At 51.5% G+C, this 14,717-nt stretch overlaps 1 protein-coding gene across 1 annotated transcript in view; it reads left to right on the top strand.

Annotated features, from left to right (window-relative positions):
- LOC131284706 (uncharacterized) overlaps window positions 1–14,717 on the top strand; it is a 49,547-nt gene that overhangs the window by 32,307 nt on the left and 2,523 nt on the right. The window contains exons 5-9 of the mRNA XM_058313569.1: window positions 176–2,877; window positions 2,911–5,022; window positions 9,679–10,316; window positions 11,449–13,405; window positions 13,607–14,020. Coding sequence (XP_058169552.1) covers window positions 176–2,877; window positions 2,911–5,022; window positions 9,679–10,316; window positions 11,449–13,405; window positions 13,607–14,020 — 7,823 coding nt within the window. The remainder of the gene's footprint in view (window positions 1–175; window positions 2,878–2,910; window positions 5,023–9,678; window positions 10,317–11,448; window positions 13,406–13,606; window positions 14,021–14,717) is intronic.

Here is a 14,717-nt window from a genome sequence, read left to right as displayed (position 1 = left end):
ACATAGGGCTTATATCGCTTGACTTCTAAGGGTTAACAGAAATAGGGGGCAGTTCCTATCAAAACAAATTCTTATCTTCACCCCGCCTCGAAAAGAGCCTTCTTACCCAGCATATGAAATAGAAAGCTAAAAGAATTTCCCTGTTTTCGCTTTTTCCATTCCCACCCACAAACAGGCACACGCTGGCGCAGCAGAAAACAGATGACGAGCCACCGTGGCTGCAGCACGACACCAACCACAACGTGATCGAGGTGGTGGGGAGCAAGGGCGCTGGCTCACCAGGGCACCGGGCACGCATCGGAGGGACGGCACCAGGGACGCCACTGCACCGGAAGTCCTTCGGCCTGCGGCAGCCCGACGAGCGGCCGGTGAATGGGCGCAGCAGCAGCGTGGAGAGTGGGCCGGCGGGCGGCGGAAGAACGCGGCGCACGGTGGCGGCGACGCTCACGGCGACCGGGTCCGATCCGAACCTGGCCTCGCTGAAGCATCGCGTCGGGGGCGTCGCGTTCGGCGTCTGCAGCAGCCCGCTGTGCAACGGCTTGGGCGGGGGCATTGGAGCGAGCCGGGCAGTGGCCACCGGCACCGGAGGTAGTTTGCGATCAATCCACAATAACTCTCTCAGTTGTAGTAGCTCTAGCAGTCTCAGCGGGCCGCCGGCCGTCGCCGGTGGTAGTAGTGGCAGTGGAGGTAGCGGTGGTAGCGGAGGTAGCCATGGCGGAAAGTGTGGTCACCACCATCACCAGCACCAGCCCCATCCCATCCTGGTGGGGGGAAGCAACGGGCCCAGCCCGGTGTTCGTTCGCGAGGGCGACTACTCGATGAGAAAAACGACGCTCCTGCGGCGCATGTGGAGTCGCGAGCTGCGGCGTTACGAGCGGTCCGGTAGCTGGTCCCCGCCGTTGCGGCGTGCTCCGCGACGCATTTACAGTATCGAAAGCATCGCCTCGGTTGAAGGCCATCAGCAGCAGCAGCAGCAGCAGCAGGAGGATGAGGTCGGACGGCCTGGTAGCAGTGGCAGCAGTGTCGGTAGTGGCCGATGTGCTACCACGGCAACCACGACGACGACGACCACCACCGGTACGACCTCGTGCTTGGAGTGTGCCAAGCTCGAAAGTCAGTACACCGGTGGCTTCGGTACGGGCAAGAGCTTGCTCGCGCGAACGGTCGGTCCCGTGGAATTGTCGTCGCGCGAACCCCCCGGCACGCTTGTCCCGACTGGCGGCAGCGGGGAGCACGAGTCGCGAGTCCCGAAGAGCGAGCACCCCTCCCGAGGCATCGATCCGACGGTCGATGACCGACGGCAGAAGGGCCGACGACAGCAACGCATGTGTTCCTCGCAAACGGCCGACCTTGGTGTCGAATCGGTGTCGGCCCGGATCATCGTTGATGGTCCCCTCGAGCCTCCCGCCGATCTGGTGGTGCAAGGCGAAAACGAAGAAGAGGACGACGACGACGACGAGGAGGAGGAGGAAGAAGAGGACGAGCAGGATCTCGATCCGGAGGGTGAATATCTTTCGCACAGTAGTTCCGTCTCGTCGATAGCTTCCCAATCGTACCGCGCGTCCGGGGCACCAGCGCGGGTCAACGATCACGATCTGAGTGATCTGAGCGAGTTTCTACAACAGGAGCAGCTAGCGGCCCGTGCAGACGTCCCCGGGGCCGAACCGCCGAGCGCTGCGAAGGGCGGAAGCACTAAAGTGGTGAATGGCGTGGAGAATGATTGCGAAGCTGCTGGGCAAGCTGCTCCTGTCGGCGTTGGTAATCCTGTTGCTGGCGATCATTCTCGAGAACGTGCTCCGGTTGCTGGTGGCCCTGCAGCAGCAGCAGCAGCAGCAGCAGAAGCTAGGGGACGTGACGAGCAGTACGAATCCACCCAGCCCGGACCCGAGTCCGAAGCAGTGAAACAGTTCCCATTGCGTAGCGCCAAACGGCAACGGGCGAGGCGCCCAAGTGACGATAGCAGTGTCGCCCTGAGTGCCCTCCCGGAGGACTCGGACTCGACGAGTGCAAGTGACTTCGAGGACGGTACGACCGGTGGTGACGGTGACGAACGGCACGAAACGAACGCGCGTGTCGACGAGAAGGACCAGGCACGGCTGGATGAGTACATCTCCAACCTGCTGCTGGACAATCTGAACAATCTTGCCGACGCGAAGGAGCTGGTGCTGGCCACGAGTGAGCGGGACGGTGACACGATCCTCGGAGTGTACAGTGAGCGGAGGGCGCAGCTGGACGAGGGTGTGACGGTGGTAGTGGCGTCCGATCGACAGAATAACAATCACGAGCTGGGGGCCCAGGAGCCAACCCAGGCACCGGGTGGTGGTGGTGGCCAGAGGGCATCGACGCCTTCCGGTGCCATGAAGCAGAAGCTCACGGGGAAGTACATCGGTGGTGGGGGTGGGGTGGTATGCAATTCGCCCCCTCAGCAGGAGAAACGTGTGGCGGATCCGAAAGCGGAAGGTGATGCGCAGGAGTGCGATAAGGAAAACGAAGAGGATGTGGCGAACAACAATAACAGCAACGCCGGGAAAGCAGGCCACGGTAAGCACGGCGAAGAGCGGCAGAATCACCGCCGGCAGAAAGGGTTGGCCGATCAATCGCCGTCGCATAACCAAACCCACCGGAAACAGCACGGTGGCCGCTCGAAGGGAGGCGGGTTCTATCTGTCGAAACGAGCCGGAAGTCGATCGCCCCGGCTCGACGATGCGGACGATGTGCCGTCGGCCGAGGTGGACCTGAACGGGAAGTACTACTTTCCCTCGTACGGACTCGAGACGGACCCGTCCGACAATACGGACATCGCGTCCGAACCGGAACCGTTGCTGTTGAGTAAGATCGGCACGGGTTCCACGTACCCGGAGGCCGGACTCGCTCGAGGTAGCGGTGCGGGATCCGGTGGCAGTGGCGGAGGGTCCGTGGTGGTCCCGAGGTTTTCCGCCATGCCACGCACCGAGTCGATGGAGGTACAACCGTCCTCGACCAACTCGGATGAATACGAAGAGCGGCGACGAGTGAAAGGGCACGCCGGCTCCGACTCGGATTCCGACTCGGACGACAGTTTGGTGGACAGCTTGGATGGGTACGGGTCGCCGGCCCCGCGCAACCATCGGAAGAAACCCCCACCGGCGGACACCACCACGACCGGTGGCAGCTCGACGGAGAAGTCGCCCCGGCACGAGAAAGGCGAGGCGTTCTTCGTTCCGATTCACGCCGAAACGACCAACGTCGAAACGCTGCGGCTGCACGAGCGCGTCATCGTGGCCGACACGATGCCGCTAAAGATCAAGGAACGGCTGAACAACCGGCGCCGGCTGATGAAGTGGAAGCAGGAGCAGGAGAATCTTAAGAAGCAACGCAAGCTGATGCGCACGATCGAGCAGCGGCGGTTTTACGGCGAGCCGGCAATCCAGGTGATCAGCACGATCGACAAGGCGATCAGCCGGAAGGAATTCATCCCGCCAGCGGCCAAGAAGGCCGTGTTTGGAGCGAATGGAGCCCGCGGCAGTCCGGGCGGCTCCTTCTCCGGTGCGACCCCGTTTCGGGCGATGAAGCCCAAGAAGCGAGCCGCCACGGGCGGTGGTAGTGCGCTGCGAACCGAGCTGGGCATGCTCGAGTCGTACAAGATCGACGGCAAGGGCAACATGCAGATTCAAACGCCCTCGACTGGAGCGGGTTCGAGTACGGCCGCGTCGGCGGGCGCCACACGCAAGGCGGCCACCAAAAGTCCCTGGGGACAGCCAACGGATCGGCGGGGGCAGGGCAAAACGAAGGAAACGCCCGGCTCGACATCTACCTCGATGATGGGTGGTCACACGACGGCATCCACCACCGTTGGGTCGGTCGGAAAGCCCTCGACAGGTCGGACGGTGTCCCGCGGGCAGGATGGGCGCCGCAAGCAGGTGCTCAAGGACGTGCAGCAGATGACGCTCTACCCACAGGCCGACCTGACGCCCGACATTGAGGGTGGCCCGCGGCGGATGTACCAGAAGACGGAGATCCAGGAAGGGGACAAGCACATCGAGATACTGGAGATCGTGGAGTGCGCGGACAGTGCCCCCCGAGCGCGCCCAAGTGGGCGGCCGGCGCGGGCACACAGTGGTGGCCGCCGGAGCCGCCATTCCGGGGACAGCCACTCGAAGCATCACCGATCGCGCATCCCGGTTCCGATCTACCGCTTCGGGCACTACCGGCGGAGTGGGAGCTCGCGCGAGGGCAGCCCCCTGTCGGCCGGTGGAGCCGTCAACGCGAAGGTCGATCGAATGATCGCCGACCTGCTGCTGGAAGCGCTGGTCAACAACCCGGACGACGTCGGTGTGAAGTTTGTCAAGACCCCCGAAGGCCTGCGCGACGGTGCGAAGTCGACGAAAAAGTCCGCCTCCGGCGGTGGTTCCTCCAAGAAGGGACACAGTGCGCCAATCACCACCGGTAGCAGCAGCAACAGCAGCGGCGGCAACAGCGCCAGCAATAACAACAACCTGCTAACGCCACGACGCACCGCCAGCGGGAAGTACACGCAAAAGTTCGAAGTGATCCCCGAGGAGCGGTCCAGTGTGTCGATCGAGTCCTCGACGGAGGAACTGTCGAGTTCCGGTCGCAAGAAGCCGCACCCGTCGCCACGCCGCGTCAGCTTCGACGAGAACCACCAGATCCTGAACGGTGACGAGCTGGAAGCTGCCCAGACACCGATTCAACTCACCGTGCCGAGTCCGGCCAAAACGCAAACACAGCAACAACAGCCCTCTCCAAAGCATCGGCCAGTGGCAGCTGCTCCCGTTTCGCCGCGGAAAACTGCAACCGTTTCGCCGGCGAAAAGTCCCTCCCGGACGCCGGCCGGCAAGAAGCAGCAGGGCGGCGGGGCCACGGTTACCTCCGCTACCGTCACCACGACCAGCACCACTACCACCACCAGCCGCGGCAAGGCGGCCATCCAGAGTGACGTGATCGAAGAGAAGGGCTGGATTGGGTTCAGCACCCAGCACGAGGACATGGCCACCCCGGTCACGAACGGTCACGACGATGAAGGTACTTATCGTTTGATCGATTGTTAACCCGCAACTCATCATCCCTCATTCATGTGCACCGTCTTCGGACCATCGCTGTCGCAAACAAAGCAAGCTTTACTTCCTGATGCATGTTTATCCGAACACTATTGCATTTCTGCATTGTGCCAAGTATTGTAGGGTCGTTTCTGCATGGTGTGCTTCGCGTTTAACATCAACACTTTTTGGCACTAAATTTTTATTCGTTTCTATTTACTATATCCTTTTTTTAATATTTTAGTTTTGTTGCGTTGTAAAATCCAACACAAGTGAATGTGTTGTACAATGAAATCAATTTATCCTTTTCGCTTCTCGTTGTAAGGGCTTTAATTATTATAAAACACATAATCACTTGATTCTTTCCGAATGAGGGTTGAAATTTAACCGCGGAAGTGTATGAATTAATAACCATATCCATGAATTTAAACGAAAATAATCCCGGTAAAGGCTACTTAACTACTTCTAGGAATAGAAAATAAAAACCTTTCATAAAACTTGTAAAGAAACCTCTTATTGCGCTAGCAACAATGAAACTAATAATACACAAAAGGCAGAATTGAATAGTATGCCAAAAAACAACAAAAATAACTTCCAAAATCGAATCTTGTTTCTGTTTGGTTTTCTGGTCCTTCCATGGATTCTCATGCATGGTATTTACCAAGTTTTTTAAAGAGTTTATTAATAGACTGGATATTATTGCTAACCGGTCATATCAACACAGTCTTATCATTTTTAGCCAAATTGTGTGGAATCAAATTAACTTCCGGGTTACATCGATTGGATAAAACCACATTGAAAGCATAACAAGGAGGTTTCTTGTTATGTGAAATAAACTCAAGAAAAGTTCAGTTTTTTTTTTATTTTTCTATTGTGACTCAATGTGGATTGATAGTATATACACAATGAACAATGATAATGTATAGCTTTTCTCCACACTTTAGTGTTGTAGTGAGAAAAATTATTATCAAGTTTGACTGTAAAAAAAACAAGATTCACAGAAACAAACGTGATCATTCATTAAACTATCGTATACAACTACATGTAATAACATCAATTCTTGGAGTACAGAATATCGATTTGGATCAACAATTGAATGGAATAAATAGTTAAAGTTTTTAAATTCGTACCTACCTGTTGAAATCTGTCAACATTCTTTAAAACAAATCTTTTTCAACATGTTTGAAGATGGGCTCTGAAAAGCAAAGAAGAATATACGTTTTACAATAAAGTCGCTTGACTAATAGTAATGGAATTGTTCATTAAATATGTATATTTTTTTAATTAAATTGGGCTGAAGAAAAATGAGGTCACTAAAGTCGGCAAACATTTAATAGAGATGAATGACCCCCGGGAAAGATGCCCTCAATCGATGGGGTGCGAAAATTACTAAACCCCGCCAAATCTAAAGACGCCTCGAGGATAATGATGAATAATTTTTCCTTCACAGTTAAGCCATGAATTTCCTTTCCGCAAGGCTCCACAGCCAAGTGCTTCGCTGCCAATGGTCCTCAATGAAAGGACCGCTGCGATTTCGGGGACGATTAGAATGGCGGCAACGTGTCGCATTCCGTTTCCATTTGCCACTGGGAATGATTTTTCGGCAAAACTACCTCGAACAAGTCAGAGTGTGTTGGTACGTGTGCAACTACTTTCGGTGTGACTTTGTTGCACGCAAAAGGTACATTTGTCGTTTTTCGACTGTCAAGAATTGGTAGTAATTTGACCGCGGGAACCATCCTGCCACCGCTGCATGTGTCGTTTCGAGGAAGCGAGGTCCTTTCCCTTCCAAGTGAAGTAAAGCTTCAACAAATAATCCACCCGGGTTCGTTTGCTAGTTTCCCTCTCTAGGGTGGTGGGGTCTTAATCGCTACGTTTTACTTTCCTACCGCGCACCTGAAGGAATTGGACGAACATAAAGTTACACATTGTCAGGTGTATGAGGCACAAACTAAATAGAACAAAGGTGAATACACACACAGTAAACGAAAAAAAAACCTCTCTGAAAAGTTTATTCTCCATTTTCCTATTCCACTCTGACGATGCTTTCCATGCTTCCCCGTGCATCGAAGCTTGTTTTTGCCAGCGTTAAATAAGGCAATCTCAGTCCCAACTGAAAACCACCGGATGTAGCCACTGGCTTTGAACCTCTGTGTGTGTTTTTTCTTGTGTTTGGTTTTCGAATTTGGGCCAAAGGACCCAATTCGAATCCTTGACACAAAATAGCCACCCGCTAGCCAGCAGACTTTGGAATCAAGTGGCGAAGCATTATTTATCCCCAACCTGCTCATTGATTTTTTTTTCGGGTTTCTCTTCCACGTAGAACCAACATTCTAATTCCTTGCTTCTTGCGCGAACCTACCCCTCCGGTTGGTCGGGGTCGTTGGTCAACCCATTATCCAATCCTGGAATTCTATTCGGAACCATGATGGTATGTTTTTGTGGGAAAAGGAAACATTTCAGTGGTTTTGGACGGGATTTGAGATTCGAAGGATTTTCGAAACTCTTGAACTCGTGAAACCCGTTGTCTATCGCTGCGTTTCCGAAAGAGACGTTAGAAAGGTACCTTATCTAAAACCAGTCCTTCAAGTAGAACTAAAGTTCTGCGGCTATACGGATTTTCTTCTCCCCTTCCGAACCGACGCTGGCTGAGAAGGAAAATCAATGCGCCCACCGTCCCGAATGCGGCGAAATGGTTGATGGAAATTTATTCCAGACCCTAATGAGGTGGTCCGCTACGAAAGGGCTCGCCGTTGTGAGACGAAATGTGCGAAGACCTCCGAATAGCCGTCGGCGTTCAAGCTAGCCAAAAGCAGCTAACAATCGGTTTGCGTCTGGCACGAGGATTGGTTTATTTTTTTTTGCTCTCCCTTCGTCTATCGCACATTAACGTCAACGGCAAAGGTTATCGAGCCCTTGGGCGTCCAAGGTCCCAAAGGTGTTTTGGTCCGAAGGGTGAAGCGATTTTAATATTCCCCGTGAACCCCATCGGATGGGTGTCCAGGGCCAGTTCTTCTGCTCCTCTCGGTTCAGGGTCGTGTTGATGGAAGTAAATAACAAATGCGATGGTGCGAAGGAAAACATAGTGTTGGAGTTCTAAGGGGTTATTCAAAGATTGTTTCCAGTCGTCTTCAATTTTCTTCATTAAATAAGTGCCACTATAATGGGTGCGAGTTATTCTTCTATTATGCTTCCCTATTTCAATTAAATCATGCATGCTTTCATTTTGCCTTATTTCTATTTGTTTGATATTTTCCCTTAACAACATTTTGATTTTCGTTTTATTTTATTTTTTCCCCCTCTCCCATTCCCACTCACAGGCATAACTTCCTACATTGCACGTATCGCACACTTTGCCGGAATGTTGCTCTTCCGTTTTTGCTACATTGTCAACGAGCTGCTGATCGTGTGAAACGCACCTACCCCGCCCCGAATGGGTTTGAAGAATCACCTCCGGGAGGACCCAACCGTAGCACTTGCGTTAATTAAAATCTGCATGCTTTACTGGCCAGGCGGTAGGATTCAAATACGAGCTGTGATTGTGCCAGTTTTCTCCATAATTTTCCACCCCACCCCAAGGCGGAAAATTCGTACCCCGTGTGTTTTCGTTGTGATAAAATTAACGTTCCTATTTCCTACTATTGATTGTATGAGCAAAAAACTATTTTTAAAACTTCGTCCTTTCTCACACATTATTCTTCTCGCCTTCGCATATTTTTTTCGCAGGATTAACTTTGCGTGTAGTTAGTTAACCTAGTTAGTGTCGTAGTTGGGTGTATTGAGCTAGTTGTGAGAAAAAGCGAGCGTTGTAAGCATGTAAAAGTCCGACTGTACATTTTAGAAACTGTAAAACTGCGTGTAGCTTAGCTAGAAAACACATTGCGTTTTGTTTGTGGTGTGCAAAAAAATTAATGCAATAAAGCTTGCATTTAAAGAAGAACGCTAAATCACGACTAAGTTGAGAATTTAAGAGTCCGTATCAAAGTAAATTTGATATATGGAACGGATGTTCGATTGATCGCAATTGCTTATATGATCTTCATTGCAAAAGTATCAAGTGTAGCTTTAGCTAAATAAATTTTACGGGTTTGAGGATTTTATTTAATCTTCCTGCAACGTTGATTATAAGTGCACCTGATTCAAAAACACGTCATTACATGTTTGTACATTTTAACTCATTTATGCGATACTAATCGATGAAATTGAACAAAATAATAGAGAGTATTGATCAAAATCACAAAAAATCTCAAAAAACACTGTGAAGGGGTATAACAAATAATCATGTGTAGCTTTAATCACATTAAATTTATTTAAGACCTCAAAACATCGAATATAATGTTAGAAAAGAGGATTAAAATCAGCAAAAAAAAGTTATGATATCGATATATTTCCGTTATTCTATTTTTGAATATTCCCAACAAGCGTTGCTAGTAAAGTTCCTTTCTAGCAATTCTGTAAAAGATCATATAAACCATTTTGAACAACGAACATACATCCGTTTGGTTAGATTATTGATTAGAAATATTTGCTGTGAAAGCCCACATCGGTTTTGAGTGAGCAAAAAAAAGCCGTGTCATTTCCCGCCCCATTCTGTACATACACGACATCACCTCCACGTCCCCATTCCTGGGAAATCTTTCAGACACAAGCATCATCGTGCCGTATGGCGCACTCGGTCCGTCCGAACCCGTACCCCGTAGCGAGCCCGACACAACCAACCATCCCCCGCACGTCGCTAGAAGCGTAGTGAAGACAATCACCACCGGCAACTGTTTGCCGGTGGCAATCCACGGCCACCATCGGCCCCCTCCGGCCGCCATCTCACCACGCTGGTCCGACGATGGTGGTGGCGCGGACAATCATTGCGAGGGTGCCTCCTGCCCTTTGGCGGAGGAAAACCACCGTCGTCACTATTCGTACGGTCCGTGCAGTGAGTCCGGCTTTTCTAATCCCCTCTCTGGTGATGGTATCGCTCTCGATGCTGAACCCGACATCGATCATCGCGGGCACCACAACCACCCCGATCACGACGATCACTCAGACGCGGAGTCGTTCGTGACAGACAGCTTGAATACGAAACCGACGCCACCGTCGCGACACTGCTGCCGAACCGCCGGCAACGTGGCCGACCATCGACCGATGGACCATCTCCCGTACCAGCTCGTAACGCCGGTTGCCACGACTGTGGTGGAAAACCGGCAGACAGTCCGATCGTGCCACCGGTCGGGCCACAGTGTGAACGAACTGAAAGTTCCGGCCGGTCCGGACGCGGTGAAAGAGGTAATGCAGAGACATTCCCGGCGATGCAACTTCCACAGGGCAGGTCTAGCGTGGTTTCTCGATTCTCACAAACTTATCGAAAGAATTTGTTTCACATGCGGGGTGTTGTTCTTTGAAAGACAAAATGAAAGAGGACCATAGAAATGCAAAGCAAACATACCTCCACCTCTAATGGCTGATAGCTAGTAATTTTTCGTGCAGCCAAATTTAAAACATAATTTTATCAGTTTAGGAACTTGACAAAACATGATAGCTATTTTCGCTTGTTGTGTTGAAAAACGTTGCTCCTAAAGAAAACAGTTCTGTTACCAAATCACTAGATTACCTTAATTCTTTCTCTTTCAATCTAAGTTCCATCACCTTGCTTTCGAACAAGTCGTAATTCCAAACAATGATATAACGAATTACGCACTTGAAAAAATATAGGAATAGTCCAAATTAAATGCTTGATCAGCATAACTTCTAGTAAATATTAGCACCATACTTGAAGCCACAGTACTAAGATTATTTCAAGTAGGAACAAGTTCCAAAAATTGTAGGTAATACAATAAATCATTTTGAAAGTCTCATCAATCAGCGTGGTATTAGATAAAACAGATTTGAAAAATTTTACTGGCGATTTTCACCAACAAATGAACAAAATATCCTCTTACAAAATATTTTATACTTTTAGAAATTAGGTTTCTAATTTTGTGGTCCGAACTTGGCAAAATGTTTTACATTACCAAACTAGATATAGGAATAGATGAATAAAAGGAAAACTACAAATTAGATGCATCTTGTACCAGTAAACCAAGAAGTTTAAGAAATAATTGTTTGAAACGATGCACATTCGGATAGCACCATCGCTTCTTAGGAAAGTGTTCAGTCTTGAAAATGAAAACTGACGTCAAGGAACCAAGTTCTTTCCTTTTCCTTTTTCCGTAATGTACAGGGTCATTTAGTTTATTTTTCCAGTTTTAGATTAAATTTTGAAAACAAATTGGTTTTTGAAATCGGTTGATCTTATTGATGTAACCTTCGAAAAATGATCAAATGATAAATAAATCGATCGAGGGATCGCGCTAGACCTAAACTTGCGCTGGGTGTCGTCTGCATCTTCCATAAACGTTTCCCTGACATCCTCCACCAGATACGGGAGGAGAACGCTTGGCATGTGTTTCAAACGGCAGACTGTAAGGTGATCCAGTCAAAGATCGAGTACTACGAAACGTCCATCCATCGGACTCCGCAGACCAACGGCCAAAACCAGCAGCAGCAGCAACATCAACAACACTATCACGGTAGTGGTACGACTGCCGATCTCTTCGGACCTCTTGTCGAGCACGGAAAGGGCATGGAAGACGCGTTTCAGCTGTGTCCACACCACGGTGGCCTGTCCACGGCAGACTCCCTCGAGAGCCACCTATCGGCCGGGTCCGCCCTGCTCACCAGTACCCTGGCGAGGCATCGCCTCACGACCGGCGGAAGCACGGAGCAGCCCCCGAAGACGGCCGAAACGACCTGCTCGTCCTGTTGCTTCTGCAATCCGGACCTCCATCGCCGTACGGCCGGCCGACCGTCGGACAGCTGCTTCTATTGCCACGCCAAGGCGCTGTCGCAGTCGCCGAGCAAAAGTTTCCCGGCCCCACCGACGCCACCGAACATTCAAACGCCTTCGCCAGCCCCCGCTTCCCCCCAGGCGCTGTCGGAGATCGCGGAACTGACGCCGACGCCTTCACTGCCGGAGATCAAGCTGCCGGAGCGGAAGCCGGTTGTCCCGAAGGCGCCGGTCCGAAAGGAGCAAAAGATCCCACAGACGGCTGGCACGAAGTCGAAGGCAAGTGAGGCAAGCGACATGAGGATAAAAGGTGAGACCGATCGGCCGACGGCCAAAAAGGCTGACCCGGGAGGGTCGTCGAATCCGAAGCACAGCAAAGCGCCGGAACAGACAACAAAGACTGGTAGCAGGCAGGCGCACGAGCGGACGCCCAAACGGACTAACCCAACGTATCTTCCGCCGGCCACCGGAGGCTCGACGGCGACGACTCACACAAACGCAACCACCGCGCCAAGTATGGCCAGCGCCGAAAGTGCGCCCGAACCGCCGTCACTCGCAAAGGTTGCCTCGCTTACACCCAAGCTGAGCCGCAAGAAACTGGGCGACCCGGGTGGCGGAACGAACGGTGCGGGTGTGCTGAATCGGCCGAAGCACATTAATCACCTCAGCCGTGCCTCAACCGTCGTCCATTCGGTACAGAAGGAGGTCAAAAACGAGCTGAAGACGCCGATCCGCGTACTGCCCAAGACGGCCAAGGAGGTGAACAATCGGAAGGAAAAGGAACGGCAGATCAGCCTCAACCTGCCACTCGGGCAGGCATCGGTACAGGGCACCGTGCGCAAGGACCTTCTCCACCGGCAGCCATCGTCACTGGCTTCGCTCGGAACGCTCGGATTCGAACGAACCAGAGGAATGCAATCGTTCACCATCGAGCCGGACACTGGCCATGGGTGCGGAAACCCACCGGCTATCGCCTCACACTCCATCGTGACCGCCATGACGATCGAGGATCATGCCGAGGGCTCGGAGTCGCGCGGCTACGACGATCAAATGAGCAACGATTCCACGTCAACGTCTTCGTCTTCGTCGTCGGCTTCCGGATCGGTGGATAGTACGCCCAACTCGAGCCCGTTCAAAACGGTAGCTCCCAAGCCCTCCGACGGGCAGCGGGAGGGCGAGGGGCCACAGCCGACGGCCGCGACCCGCTGGAAGACCAACAGCGAACGCAATCTGTCGCAGCTCGCCATCCAGAAGATGGTCAGTGCGAGCAAGTGGGGAAGCAAGTGGCGAAAGGCATCGACCACGGTCGAGCCACAGACCCGACCGAACCATCATACGCTGGAGGACGATTTGGAAAACGGGAGGGAAAGGCATCCGGGAGGACGTCTTCTTTCCGCCGGCAGCTGCGGTGACCTGAGTCCGATGAAGTCGGCACACCAAGGTGGAGATCTAATGGGACACGGAGGCTCCGTTGGCTTGGGCTCGATGGCCGACAGGACCGCCTCGTCGAACATCATCAGTGGCATCACGCAGACGTCCTCCAATCAAGGTACACTTAAGGTCCCCACTGCTCGGTTAGGATATCTGGTATCCGACAACAGCCTATTACGAGTACTCTTCGTTTCCTTCGAACTCGTCCATAGCTAGGACATTCAAATAGAACAACTAATTACCCTGCATTAAAAACTAATACAACTTTCTATAGCCCCTACTATAGCTCGCTTTTTCTCCTCTTTTCCTCATCCTCCAGGGTGGACAGTGACGGTGGCGGGCAACTACAACCCCGACATGGCGCCGGACGTCGAAATGCGGCTCAGCTTTCCCAAGGGCGCTGCGGGTAACGCTTCTACCGGCAGCACCGGAAGCGGTGGCAAATCGCAACTCACGGCCGGCAGTGGCTCGCTGGCGACGTCAAACGGAAACATGCTGCAGCACCAGGACACCAACTCCAACTACCACGCGAACGGCTTAACGCACCTGGCCGGAGGACGGCATCAGCGACAGTCGCAGCAGCAGAACTATGCCGTGCTGGACCATCTCGATGGGAGCGTCGGGTACGTCGGTGGCAGTAGGAACTCCTCGCGCGCAGCCACTCTACCACCTCCGCAACCCGCACCGGGTGGGTTGAATCCGAAACGGAACCTCACGCGCACCGACGGCTCAGGTAGGTTTGATTTTCCTGCATTTCGCAAATCAAGGAAAAACAGCGAAAGAAGGTTTCGAAGGTAAAAGAAAATGTAAACTAAACAAACTAAAACTAAACTATGAAGAGGTTTTGTCAGTAAAGTCAGTCAGACCTATTTTTTAGACTTTTTATCAAGTCAGTCCCCTCGTACAAGGTAGGATCTCTGATCTCAGTTGAGATTTGCACCCACGCCGACGATTTTCTAGCCGGCGCTACCGCTCGGCTGTCGCGGACACCCGGCTGGAATTGTTCCACTACAACCACTATTGGTACTAGCACCACTATAGGAGCACTTACCCTACTCATCTTTTTTTTTCATTTCTACTCTTGCAAAGGATCGTTAAGTCTTTTCAAGTTGCCTCGCTTTAATTCTAACGTGATCCTTTTTCATCCAACACAATGTAAATGAAAATGATCGGATATGGCTGGCGGAAGGAAAAAAACAATTGTGCGAGTCTTAGTGGGGTATAAAATACATTTAAAATAAAAAAAACACTAATTTATAATGTAAAAACTGATGCAAAGGTCGAACGAAAATTGAAAATATCATAACACGCAACAAAGTTTTAAATAGCTTGAAATAGTCTTAGTATCAAATTGAACCAAACAGTATAATTGGGTCTACGATGTCTGTGCCTCAGTGATAGATAGAAAGATGTCCCTCCAAACAAGCAGC

This window comes from Anopheles ziemanni, chromosome 3, assembly GCF_943734765.1.
Source record: "Anopheles ziemanni chromosome 3, idAnoZiCoDA_A2_x.2, whole genome shotgun sequence".
NCBI lineage: Eukaryota > Metazoa > Arthropoda > Insecta > Diptera > Culicidae > Anopheles > Anopheles ziemanni.
This window is presented reverse-complemented; position numbering and strand designations above follow the sequence as displayed.